At 41.0% G+C, this 12861-nt stretch overlaps 1 protein-coding gene across 11 annotated transcripts in view; it reads right to left on the reverse strand.

The window, feature by feature from the left end:
- The window catches only part of afdna (afadin, adherens junction formation factor a), an 87105-nt gene that overhangs the window by 55212 nt on the left and 19032 nt on the right, over nt 1-12861 (reverse strand). For 8 of the 11 annotated variants that reach the window (XM_067482543.1, XM_067482542.1, XM_067482547.1 and 5 more), the window contains exons 2-6: nt 4181-4376; nt 3971-4083; nt 3216-3373; nt 2892-3052; nt 1135-1292 (exon numbers count right to left, since the gene is read on the reverse strand). In XM_067482543.1, the coding sequence (XP_067338644.1) occupies nt 1135-1292; nt 2892-3052; nt 3216-3373; nt 3971-4083; nt 4181-4376 (786 nt within the window). The remainder of the gene's footprint in view (nt 1-1134; nt 1293-2891; nt 3053-3215; nt 3374-3970; nt 4084-4180; nt 4377-12861) is intronic. The other 3 variants (XM_067482550.1, XM_067482551.1, XM_067482541.1) reach the window with 1 other exon arrangement.

Below are 12861 nucleotides of genomic sequence, written 5' to 3' on the forward strand. Positions count from 1 at the left end.
TGTGGCCACGGCCCTGGCTGTCCTGTTCACAGCCTCTCAGAAGGATGGAAGTGTTTAATGGAGACATTACCATGGGAGGCTCAAGGTTGTGTTTAGTGCAGGAATGGGAGGATGTAGGTGTTGGGCAGTGGGCAAAGATAAATTAAAGCAATTTGGTGATACCAAATATATTAAATTAGAACGAGATGTTGTGGTCAAATGCCAGTATATTCTGTCCAATTCTGCATCTGCTTAATTGTACCCAATTGGATGCCAGCTGGAGATGCCTGCATGTCACAAAGGACGAGAACACAACCTTAGAATAACATAGAATTAGCTCCTTACTGATGTTTGCCTCTCTCAACTGGTAAACTCGCACTTTACATGTTTTTCCAGAGTCATTATACATGTATAATGTGAGCTACACAGTAGTATTGTGAAGGCATTTATTCAAAAAAAAATGAAAATTTTTAGCAAACGCATATGTATGATTGTAGAGTATTTTTCAGCGCCAGCAGGTGGTAACATGCACTATCTTGAGAAAAGCAACACTGCTTCAAAACCCGCAACCAATATGGGCCGTCACTTAGCCGAGCTGTTTGGCCCAGTTCACGGCTGATTCATGTTCTCACCATGATCCAACCACACTTCAGGGGTCGTTTGGGACTGGCTGAGACCACATCCAATAAAGGGTCTTTGTGTGTTAGTTTTGGTCTGCACCCAAGGGTGCTTGCTGCGTTAAGACCTGCCTAAAGAAACCGCACTAAGGGGAAAACAAACCAGAGTTTCTACAACTGGACTATTACAGTACAGAGTACAGACAGGAGTCTGTATTCCAGGAGTACAGACGACTCGTAAGGGAGCTCCAACACATCATGCAGTGTCACCTGGAGCACAATCCCTTGTCCTGGTTGTCATCAACCAAGAAGTACTGAAAAAAGTTGGACTCTTATAGGCACCAAGCCTTGTGCCAAATCACAATCAACCTGTTTAAAGGATTGCTGTGAGAGGAAAAAGAAAATACAAGGGTGGGAAAGATTTGGATGGAAAAAAGGCTAAAGGAAAGGATGGATGCATTTAGAGATAAAGGTGTGGCTCTTTAGTCTGGGACTAGAGAATTAAGGTCCACAGTTTCACAATGAGAAGAGTTCTTACCCGAGCGATGCAGTATTCTCTGGGGTTTTCCTTCTCCAGGCCGTATTTCTCCAGTGCCTCCACCACAGCAGAGTCTGCCGTGTCCCTTGTGGACAGCAGGATGGTCTTATAGGGGATGTTGGGCTTCAGACTGTCAGCATATATCCGCAAAGTCCCTCCTGCAGGATGGTACAAATACACTTGGTTAAATGTTGCAGCCAGTTCTCATGTCTGAAAACACAGAACTCTGACACTTTAGATAATTTTGTACCAGACTTTTATGCTCAATGTGTGAACTGGAAATGATCATCTTACTAAATCCCAGACTTGAGTCTTCTGCAAAGCAAATAGGGTTTTCAGAAGCATTACAAAAAACAAGCTCTTGAAAATAGCACTTTTTTGCTGGGAGAATGTCATTGTCTAACCACAAGCCATCCTGTCCCACAGAGTGTGTGTATGTCTGCTGTGTGTGGACAGTGGTTAAAGCTGTTTTTAGAGTCAGTTCCCTTGTCCATCTGCATGTCTGGAATAGTGATTAAGTAATGCTTGAGTCACACACACAAACACACACACACACACACACTGAACTGGTCAGCATTTTTGTTTCATTTGTTCAACATGCACATTTTGACATTTTGTATGTGAGACTGTCCCATGACATACGGAACTAGTGAAACTTGTGAGACTTGTTCCAAAGCTAATGCAGCTATGTGTCTGGCTGTGTAAGGTGGGGTTTTCTGTATCTGGTGAATATTTGCATGATGTCATACAGCATCTGGAAGGAGGTTTTCAAGCCCAATATATATAAGGCATCCCACAACCATGATCCAATCCCTTCTTTTGGATATTTGTCCTTTAGTTTTTCCTCTCAAGGCGGATTTGTTGTTTCTTGTCGTGTTAGAATCCAACTTCAGTAGCAAAGTAACAAGTGGCTAGATCAGGCTAGATCCAGCATTTTGTTCAACTCCACACAGACAGTGTGTTCATGTGAAAGGATTCCTTGCTGTCATGATGGATTTTAATTTGACAATGACTAATACCTGAAGATCTGTGCAGAGTGATGGGACAATACTAGCTTAAGTTGCATATTGTAGCTGTCATGTAAATCTGACATTTCCTCTGGTCTCTGCCTTTGCAGTTAGGTTCAAGTTAAGAAATTAATATTGTGTCTATACAGAAGGAGCAGAGTGAGGTGTCTGTCACAGCAGCAGCTCTGGTGCCTTCAAGGACAATGCAGTGTGTGGGACATCCGTGTTTCAAAAGCGTTTTGAATCCAGAATTCTTGGGGTTAAACAAAAAGAAATTAAAAAAAGAAATCGAGATCTCAACCACACCACAGTTTTTTGGAATCGTTTCCCACCTTTGGGCCTCTTCAACCGGCCCAGGTTATCAGAGGGGAAGACACCAGATGTATACAAACTGCTACGCAAACCAAAAGTAAAGGTTCTGCTTCATCTGCCAAACTAATTTTGTTCCCATTTGTGTCAGACTTCTTAGGCGTGCTTCACTTCACTATAACAAAGTTCATCCTTTGACTCTACTATTAAAACATTGTTACCACAGACTGCTGTGGGAAAGGGTTTTTCCTTTTACACCAATAAAGCTCGTTAAGCTCGTGGGAACTTGCAGTTTCTTTAGACCATTTGGAACCTCAGTACTTTTCTGTCACAGCTAATGAAGCAATTCTCTTGGGATTTGCATGAGTGAACTATAAATCACTAAATAATCAGAGGTTACTATAAGTTCTACTTAGATAACACAAGGAAACATGTTGATACCTGAGTCTGGCCTCCCATCACTGCTCATGAACTCCTGCATGCGTTTCTCCAGTTTCTGCTGCCGTCTTCTCTTCATCACCACCTCTGGGTTGGAGATTGTCCTGGTAAAGCTGGTCTCTGGCATGTCCTTATAGACCTCTGCTGCCAGACGACTGTTTTCTCTAAATCACAAAATGATGGAAGCAAATGACAGGGGAGAAAACCGAACCAAGAGAAAGAAAGGAGACACAATGGTCAAAGTTGGGAGCCGTCTATACAACAAGCTCTACAGGATGTAAGTAAATGGGAAAGTAAATGGATGACTGAGTGTGTGTTGTGTGTTACCCGTCTTCCCGGCTTAGCATCTGCTCATCTCCATCAGGGATCCGGGCAAACTCCTTCTCCCTCTTTTTTTCCTTCTTTTTCTCCTTTTTGGACAAAGTCCTCTTGAAGTTCTGAATTACTCCATCTTTCTCCTTTTCTGGCCCATTACTCTGACTCTTCTGATAAAAAAAAAAAAAAAAAAAAAAAAACAATTACAAAAAAAGATTCAGGGAGGTGCTACAAGAAGACTAAGCTTGCAACTGTGTGTGATGACACTTACGAATTAACAAATTAAAAGTCTTCTTTAATGATCTTAAAATGTTACATCATATCCAGTCAAGCTTGTAGAACTACTTTCAAACCTAATACCTAACTAAACCTAACCTAACTAATACAACCCCAAATCAGATCAAAGTATGATAGAAATATGACAGCATTTGTATTTTATAATTACAACTAGGCAGTGTGATTATTAACCACCAATCAACAAGGCAAACCTTCATCCTTTATCTTAAACAAACACTGCATTCTAAATACTGAATCTGTGGTGGCACAGACTTTCCTCTGGAAAGTAGCTCTGGTTCAACTACAACACAACAGTGTCTATGTTTGTCCCGGTAGCCAGAAAAAAGTACAAAAATGTCTGCAGATACAAACGGGATACTTCTAGTAGCTTTAACTGATTAATGTGGACTGGCTGAATGTTTGAATGAGCCAAATTATTCGTCCATCGATTAGGCAAATTGCGAAGCAGGTTAACAAACTAAGCAGCTGACCTTGGGCAGTATGTCGTTCTCATTCTTTAAGACAAATCGTCCTTCTCTATCGTCTTTGTTCCAGTTCAGCTGCACAACAAGAGGCTTCTCGTCCAGGTCCAGCTGACGCTCTTCTAACACACAAACAGACACACAGTTTCATCTGAGAGCTAACTGCTTTAAATAATTTCCATTCCCAACTCGGTCTCATTGTGTTTGCATGAAACTCACCGCCACTGACATGGACCTCATACAGGGAGTACTTTGGGGAGGAGAGCATCCTCATGTCTGGTCTGAACTTTTCAGCTAACGTCTCAATAACGTCTTGCGTCGTCGCTGTGCTAGACACTCTGATGCACTTAGTGGCAAAGTTACCAGCAACCCGGTCCTGGAAGTAAAACCGCATGACGCCATGGAACTCCAAGTCCTGTTCAAGAGAAAGAGTGAAACAATCCATCGTCAGTTTGTACAAAACATAACCTGCAGAAGTACAATGTACATTGAGTACAATTAAAACAGTGTTGTAAATATTACATATATTCTGGCAAAAAAAAGCTAAATGAAGGCAAAACTAGTAACTCTGCCTTGCACTTGATCAGTGCAGGACAACGTAATGCTGGCTGAGGGCCAGCAAGTGGAGCGTGTCACTAGGTTGCACTAGAAAAGGAAAATAGGGTTGTTCTTCCTGGCAATCCACATACAACAGTTTCTACACACTGACCTAAATGACACCATTTCATAGAGACGGCACACAATTTTCTGTGAAAATTAGAGTGTACAAGTGTGTAAGTGATTCTTAGTCCATCTCATAGTTTCACATTAAGATGGAAGAGCATCTGAAGAATACTTTAACACAGGTTTGTAATTTCAGGACTTTAGCTGATCTAATCCATTATTCCCATTTATTGAGATTCAAATGCAGCGCGTATTTCTGTTTCCACTATAACAAGGTTCGGTTATTTTCATGAAACTTCCCAACTTCCGTACCTCCTGACCAGCAAAACAAAGCGCTATATGCTTATGTGTCAACTCGTATATCGAGTTTATCACTGCTCTGACAAAACCTCTATGTAACACTTTCACACGCACACAAACTCAAAAATAGCACCAACAGTGGATGTATAAGCAGCAAGCTGAAACAGACACCTGGGGCTACCTAGGCTGCAAATTTATTGCCTCTGCACTGAGTCTACCATCGACAAATAATATCTTAAATATATACACACCCAGCGCTAATTGAATCCTACTCACATGGTGCTGACGCAGCAACTGTAGCTTGCAGCACAGTGTGCACACAAGTTAAGGTTTAGCAATCAAACTGGCTTCATATTTCATGGTAACCGCCATTATAGTCTTAGACCTACCAGGGACCCTGTTGGCATTGGAAAGCAAAATGGGTTATCATCTAATACCAAAAACAGTTGAGAATGTAACACAGAAACAATCATGCTTAGGTCAAACTGGATGCTAAACTAGCACGTTAATATGCAAGCAACTTTAACAATTTAAGGCCAAAGTACACCGTGGTTGTTTTTGTTACTCTGATCCTTAAAGCAATTTTAATGTTAAAAATAAATGATGATGCATCATTACAATGTATTCTTTTATATAAAAAAAGTGTGCGTTTTCAAAAACAGCAACAGCAAAACTAAGGGATTATTCTGCAACACAGGTATCATGCCTGATGTCAACAAAGCAATTTTGAATTTACATTTTAAAGAGCGTGCCAGCATTCAGGAGGAGTAGACAAGCGGCAAAACGACTTTCTGAGGCTGGCGGATCGAGGCTGAGGAGCGTGAGGAGGGTGATTTAAGGTAAAGGTTGTAACTCGATTTAACTAGATTAATTCTACACTCTTTACGCAAGCCAGTTTGTATCCTACTGCTCACATTAACACTCATGAATAACTCACAGTTGAAAGCATTTTTTTCCCCTCCCTCATCCCATGTTTGACAGAGACACAGTCAAGCAGAGTGGAAACACTGAGCATAGTTTCGATAGGCGAGGAGGGTGGAGCCCCGGGAATGTGTGTGTTGTGATTTACTGCTGGAATGTGGGTCAACGAGGGCTGCTGTTGTTGAGCTTGCGTAACCGTTGGTAACTGTTACTAAGGAGACACTTGCCCACTTTGGTTCAAACAAAGCCCAGCTTAGAGGCAGAAGTGGATAATTAACACACTAGCCAGTACAGAGTGCGCGTCTAGCTCAAATCCAGTGAATCAAACCTCCCCTGAACCACACACACACCTGCAGAACATCAAACCTCCCCTGAACAACACACACCTGCAGAACATCAAACCTCCCCTGAACCACACACACACACACACACACCTGCAGAACATGGTACAGGCCTACAGGTCCACATGTAACATTTTCACATGTCATGGGATCTAGGAAGGTTGGATTAAACTAATTATATGAAAACTATCTCCAGCTGTGTAGATGAAACATATTTCCGTATTTTAGCCCTCTTCAGACTTGTGACAGTAATTCTTAATGAGGCTACTTGTTCACTCTAAATGGTCACAAACCAAAAAGACTGAACCACTGTCGAGCACAAGTTCTACAGCCACATATTTTTCAAACATTTTTAGGTAATGATGCAGACCTAACCCAGTTTTGCTAACTCTGTTGTTTTTTATTTGCTTGGCCTTTTGCTGACACTCCCTGCCCTAAAAAAGTATGTTTTCCTACTTAGTGCATAATACATTTTTGATCCAGTAAAAATTGATAATGCCAACATGATAATGCCACTTGGCAACGCTGTACAGGTGAATCATGGCAAGTACAGTTCAACTTTAAATTCTTCAAATAGTAGATTTGTTTGTAGATTAGTAATTATCTGCAACAACCACTAGCATGAGGACTTCACAGCAAATTCAGACATAAAAGGCAGAAACATTGAACAAATGTGATGAAGGGTGTGACTTGCCAGTGAGACTACACGTGACTTTACCACAACTATTATTTATTAAATATAAAATACGATATATACTGAGGGAATCTTTATTTTGTTTATTACAATGTGACAGAAGATATTCATTTGGACACAGGACTCTGCCTTGACCACAACCACCACTGTCAGCTGTTTCTAATCCAACTGTAGTGTAGGAACTAAACTGTGAAATCGAACATTTGAGAGCAAAACAAAACATGCTGTTTATTTTATCCCTCCTGCCACTTGCTAATGCAGCAGTATATCACCAAACAAGAGCCTGGATAAGACCTGTGTGTGTGTGTGTGTGTGTGTGTGTGTGTGTGTGTGTGTGTGTGTGTGTGTGTGTGTGTGTGTGTGTGTGTGTGTGTGTGTGTGTGTGTGTGTGAGAGAGAGAATTCTTTTGTTGATATCTCTGCCTGGCACAGCAAAGGAGGAGGACTCACTTAAACACACACACTAAAAATGTGAGTGTGATGCCTGTAACTAAACTTTTGAGACAGTACAGAATATTTATCACACACACACACACACACACACACAAAGTAGGCCAACACTATAGATAGCTGTTATCAGTCAGATAGAAAGAGTGTGTGTGGGGGGCACGTGCATGTTAAAACTAGCAGCTGAGATCTTACACAGTGGACTTTTTATCCCTTCTCCGATATTTATGGCCAATACCGACTTCAGCCAAGGACAATAGATTTTACAAGTAATAACAACCAAAAACACTATCAACTTATAGATTACGTGTACGTTTTGGTTGAATTCAATGCCAAAGACATCTGCAGGGTAGACTCTGTCACATCACTTTCCATCAAACTCGACTGACAAGTTATTTATACAATAAAAAACAGAAAAAGAATTTTCTGTTATAAGCTCTAAAATATCAGGATCAAGATTAATATGATGCTGAAAATAAATTATCAGTAACAAGACTGGTGTTGTTTTGTCTTCCTTCTGGTGTGTAGGGGTCATAGAAAAGTGTGTGCACTGATTTCATAACTGGAATCCATTTATACCAAGTACTAATAAACACACACGCACACGTTTGAAAGTCTTATTGAAGTGAGACAGTGGAGGGAAAGCATACTGTGTGAGATAACCGACTTCTAAATCCACCCATCGTGCTCTCTGACTAACACCTCAGGGTCAAAGGCCTTTCAGAGAAGAGTTCAGAGGTCACGTCTGTTTTCCTATGAGAAAGTAAGGGAATTTCAACTCCCACCTGGTGTGTGTGTGTGTGTGTGTGTGTGTGTGTGTGTGTGTGTGTGTGTGTGTGTGTGTGTGTGTGTGTGTGTGTCAGGGAGATGGGAGTGGTGGGTAAAACTTTAAGTAGGTTGTAGTTTCCCAGCTTGTGAACCAGCAACTTCATTCCACATGGGACACACTTTGTATTCCCATGTATGAGAATTTGTGCAAACAGACAAAAAACAGACCGCGTTTTTATCACATCTTTAAATGTAATAATCCCCTTTTGATATTTAATTAACTTAGCTCATTTACTTAGCTCATACAATCTTCAATCATGCAGTACAGAGAAAACGAGACATCCTTATATCTGTGAGGTTGGAGTTATACATCAACTTACTGCAAAATGTTTGTTGTCTGATTGTTTTGTCCTCAAAAAGACAATTGGTTGTCCAAAGTGCTGCAGATCAATATTCTCTCCATTTTAATGAGGTTATATTTCTGCTCTCATATACACCGTTTCTCACTCCCTCATTATGAACTTAAAGGCATGTCACATTAGCATCTGCTTGCCTCCAAAAAAAGAAACCTTTTATTAAAGCTTCAGATGAGCACAAGACAAACCTTACGCTGCCTGAAAAAGAACACGGACCTACAAACACATTGTCTACTTATCAGCATGTTACAACTTCTCTAATGATCATCTCCTGCACTGTGTGCACGTTTTCTAAATGTGTTCATCACGAGTTCACAAGTTAGGAGTTTCCAGTTGTTTTGCTGGTAATAAGGGTTCCAGTGGCCATATTTCAAAATGCAGGTGTAGATCTCATTACTCACTATGTTACAACATAAACACACACAGGACCCCCAGTTCAGATACGTTCAATATTATTACCACAAACAGGACAGGAGACTACTCAAAACCTAACCCTAATACAATCAGTTTACGAAAGCCTCCCATGACTCACCAGAGCACTTCTTCACATTTACCACAACTATCTGTCAAAATCTCCACACTCTGAATCATGTCTCAGTTGCTCTTTAACATTCCTCCACATCTCTTCTCCCTGTGTGTCTGTGTGTGTGTGTGTGTGTGTGTGTGTCCGTGCATGCTTGTTCGAGATAGAGAGAAAGCAGAGGTGTGGTAAGTAGGGGCTTATCAGGTGTTAAGGAAACTAACCAGAGCTCTGATTCCGAGCACACTGACCACTTTTGGCCTCCGATGTGACACTGAGACTGACATTGCTGGATGTCTGAGAGGATGCTGGTGCAAAATCAATGAACAATTTTTACACTAAGAAAAAAATCTTACTTATATTCTAGTCACTCAATGAAGTATTTGGATTAAAACAAACTTTATCGATCTGTTAGTTAAAAAGTTATTGGCATAAATAAAGTTTTTTCCAACAGTTACACTAAACAAAAGTTAGACGGTTTCAAAAAAAATTGATAATATAATTGGGATATTAAATATAAATTTACATATAGTCAATTGGTAGATACATTTATTTGAAGAAATTTACAAGTGACAACATGCATGCATGCGCACGCGCACACGCACACACGCACACACACACACACACACACACACACACACAGTGGGGGCAACCTTAAGTTCAGTGTTTTGAACAGAAGACACTTTGACCCACTGACCGGTGGAGGAGGAGTCAGGGAATCGAATCCCCAACCCTGCGATTAGTAGACAACCTGCTTAAATTCCTGAGTCACAGCCACAGGAAATGAGTGGAAACTGAGACACACCTGGGGGCCTCAACATTTCCTGCTGGCCATCTCAGCTGTTCCGTGCCAGCAGTAGATCCCACCATTAGTTTCCACCTGCCTAACATTTTAGCCATTTATTTTTATTTTTTTTAAATCAGAGGTTATCAAAGCAGGGTGTCATACACTGACTCGGGCCTAGATTGATTAGAGATTATAATATATGATGCAGCAGCACACAGTGACTTCAGCAGGGTTTTAGTTTTAATCTCAGTTTAGGAACAACGCTCACAGGCATGTAAAGAAAGGGACATATGAAAACAACTAATCTTTATTTAGGGTCTAAAAAACTCTGACTGTTGAATCTAGTTTTAAAAGGCTTTTCTTGTTTCAGCTGGTCATGGTTATTATGTCAAAATCCTACACAAACACCACTTGTTCTGTTTAGCTTGTGTAAACTAATCTGCTGCTATACCACAAAAGTACCTGATTACAAAGACTGAGTTTCTCTTGCACTGATAACACAGCACCGTGTTCAATTAAAGAACTATAATTTCATTTTAGTTCCCATGGAGACATTGACTGCACGAACTTGAATGTCTTTGACATTATAAAGACGAATTTAAAGAGGAGGAGAGGGCTTTTTGGATGATAGTTTAAAAACGAAAATAGATTCCAGATGCTCGCCATCATCTGAAGTCCACACACACACACACACACACACACACACACACACACACACACAAACCTGAGCCTAATAAAATGAACAAAGTTCCTGAGTCAATATTGTTGCAGCCCCACCTGCAGTAACATGGGGGGATTCCTCCTTAAGTCTGTGTCTAAGGTCAGCTGGACCGAGGTTTAATCTCAGACATGAGGAGGGTTAACCCATCCCACATCAGATCCCAGCAGAGACACACGGACAGACAGAGACAAAGGAAGGAGAGGAGGAGACGGAGGACAAAGAATCCCATTCCATGAAGCAGGAGAATTACTTTACTCTTGCTCAAAATAGCTAAAGAATGCAAAGCATTTGCAACATGATCCACAGTATTAAATATCCTACTGTTGTCTGCAGTTGCAGATATATCATCAGAAATGTCCATGTCCTGTCCTAGTATTAAAACATGTCCACACAGCCTCCACAAAAACTAAATAGAAAAAAATATGTACAACTAACAAGAACATAGTTAACCTTCAATTAAGTGGGAAAACATTTGGATACTGCTTAACCCTTTATCTTCCACAATAAGAAATACAAGTTAAATTGTGTCGCTGTATCTTCATTTAGCAATTTTTTTATTCCCCCGTGAGTTCAGGGTCGCCACAGCAGATCATCGTCCGCATGTTGATTAGTTTTTACGCCGGATGCCCTTCCTGACGCAACCCTCCCCAATTTCAACCGGGCTTGGGCCGGCACTGCACAGCTGGGGAGGGGAATGGGCTGTTAGGGGTTCAGGGTCTTGCCCAGAAACACTTTCAGGTTTTATTTGTCAGATTACCTGATCAGGAAGCAGATAGGCAATCAAACTGCTGGTAGCCTGTCCTGTTTGGATTATCCTAGGTATAAATGGACTTCATTCATTTCTGCAACAAATTATTTAATTTTTCATATAAAAACATCACAGAGATTAGAATACATACTTTGAGTAGTAGAATGGTGCTAATCTGCAATCCAGAACTTTATTGATGACTTCAGACAGCTCTCTCTCAAAAAGTATAAAAGCCACAGCTTAGATATTTACACAAGTCAGGATTTATATGTGTAATGTGTTCACAAGGAGGCAAAAATGTTTATGTAATTATGTCTGTGCCGCTTACAAAATGAATGACTAGCAATGGTTAGAAAATGGTACAAAATGAGAGATTAACGTTGAGCGAGGCTGTTTAAACCAGCTCCTTACAGTGGCAGCTCAACACCGTGGTTGACCCTGTTTTCTGACTAATCCAAAATCTCCTTTTTATTGTCCGATTTATGCCTATCAACTAAAATATGATTGTTAGGGTGTCTAGATGTGATATCTGAAAGGATTTTTTTTTTAAACTCAACTTTCTCACCTATTCCATGTGATTTCTGAGGGAGCTGCGCAGCACCGAGTCACTTCCGTGTTTTTCAACAGCTTTTAGACAATATTTCTTCAAAGCATCACCACCCAGTTAATACACTATTCAATGAAGGGAATGAGGATAAACAGCTAAAGATGGGTTTTCAGTGTTTTGAACTACAGCAAAATAGCAACCAAAAAAAAGGTCATCCGTGCAGTTACAACGCCGGTTAAAGGGTTAAGTCAAACCGAAATTACAAATGTTTTCAAGCATCGCTATGAACAGCAATTATTGTAGTAATCTGTGCTAAAATGTTTGAAAGCCTTGTTTTTTACTGTCATTGTCACAAGTCACTTTTTGACCAAACTGAACGAGGATGACAAATACATATAACACTGGAGCTGTTCTTTTATTATTGAAACAAAGTCAAATTCCAGAATGGTGACCGTACAAATCAGGAATGACTCCTAAATTTCCTGCAAAGCAAAAACAACCTGAAAACAAAGGAGGTAGCACAGCTCCGTACTCATTTCCTCTGTGGCTGCAAAGAAAAGCCTCTTTGTTTCAGGTGAGTTTCTGCTCCGGTATCGAGCCATCCTGCCTCCACCCCCATCCATCCAGCTTGCCCTCGTCACCCTGATAGTGTGAGGCATTGTGGGAAGGTATGGTATAAATCGTCTTCACCCAGCAGTGACATTTGGCCACAAATCACACCTGGTTACTGCTGCCACAAGGGCTGGCCAACACAAAAGGAAATCACTAAGCGAGGGACAGAGAGACGGACAGAGAGACAGAGAGAGAGACTGAGAGAGAGAGAGAGACAGAGAGAGAGACTGAGAGAGCGAGCGAGAGCGCGAGCGAGAGAGACAGAGAGAGAGACAGAGAGAGAGACAGAGAGACAGAGAGAAACAGAGAGACAGAGAGAGAGAGAGAGACACAGAGAGAGAGAGACAGAGAAAGAGAGAGACAGAGAGAGAGACAGAGAGAGCGAGAGAGAGACAGAGAGAGCGAGAGAGAGACAG

This window comes from Channa argus, chromosome 17, assembly GCF_033026475.1.
Source record: "Channa argus isolate prfri chromosome 17, Channa argus male v1.0, whole genome shotgun sequence".
Lineage (NCBI taxonomy): Eukaryota > Metazoa > Chordata > Actinopteri > Anabantiformes > Channidae > Channa > Channa argus.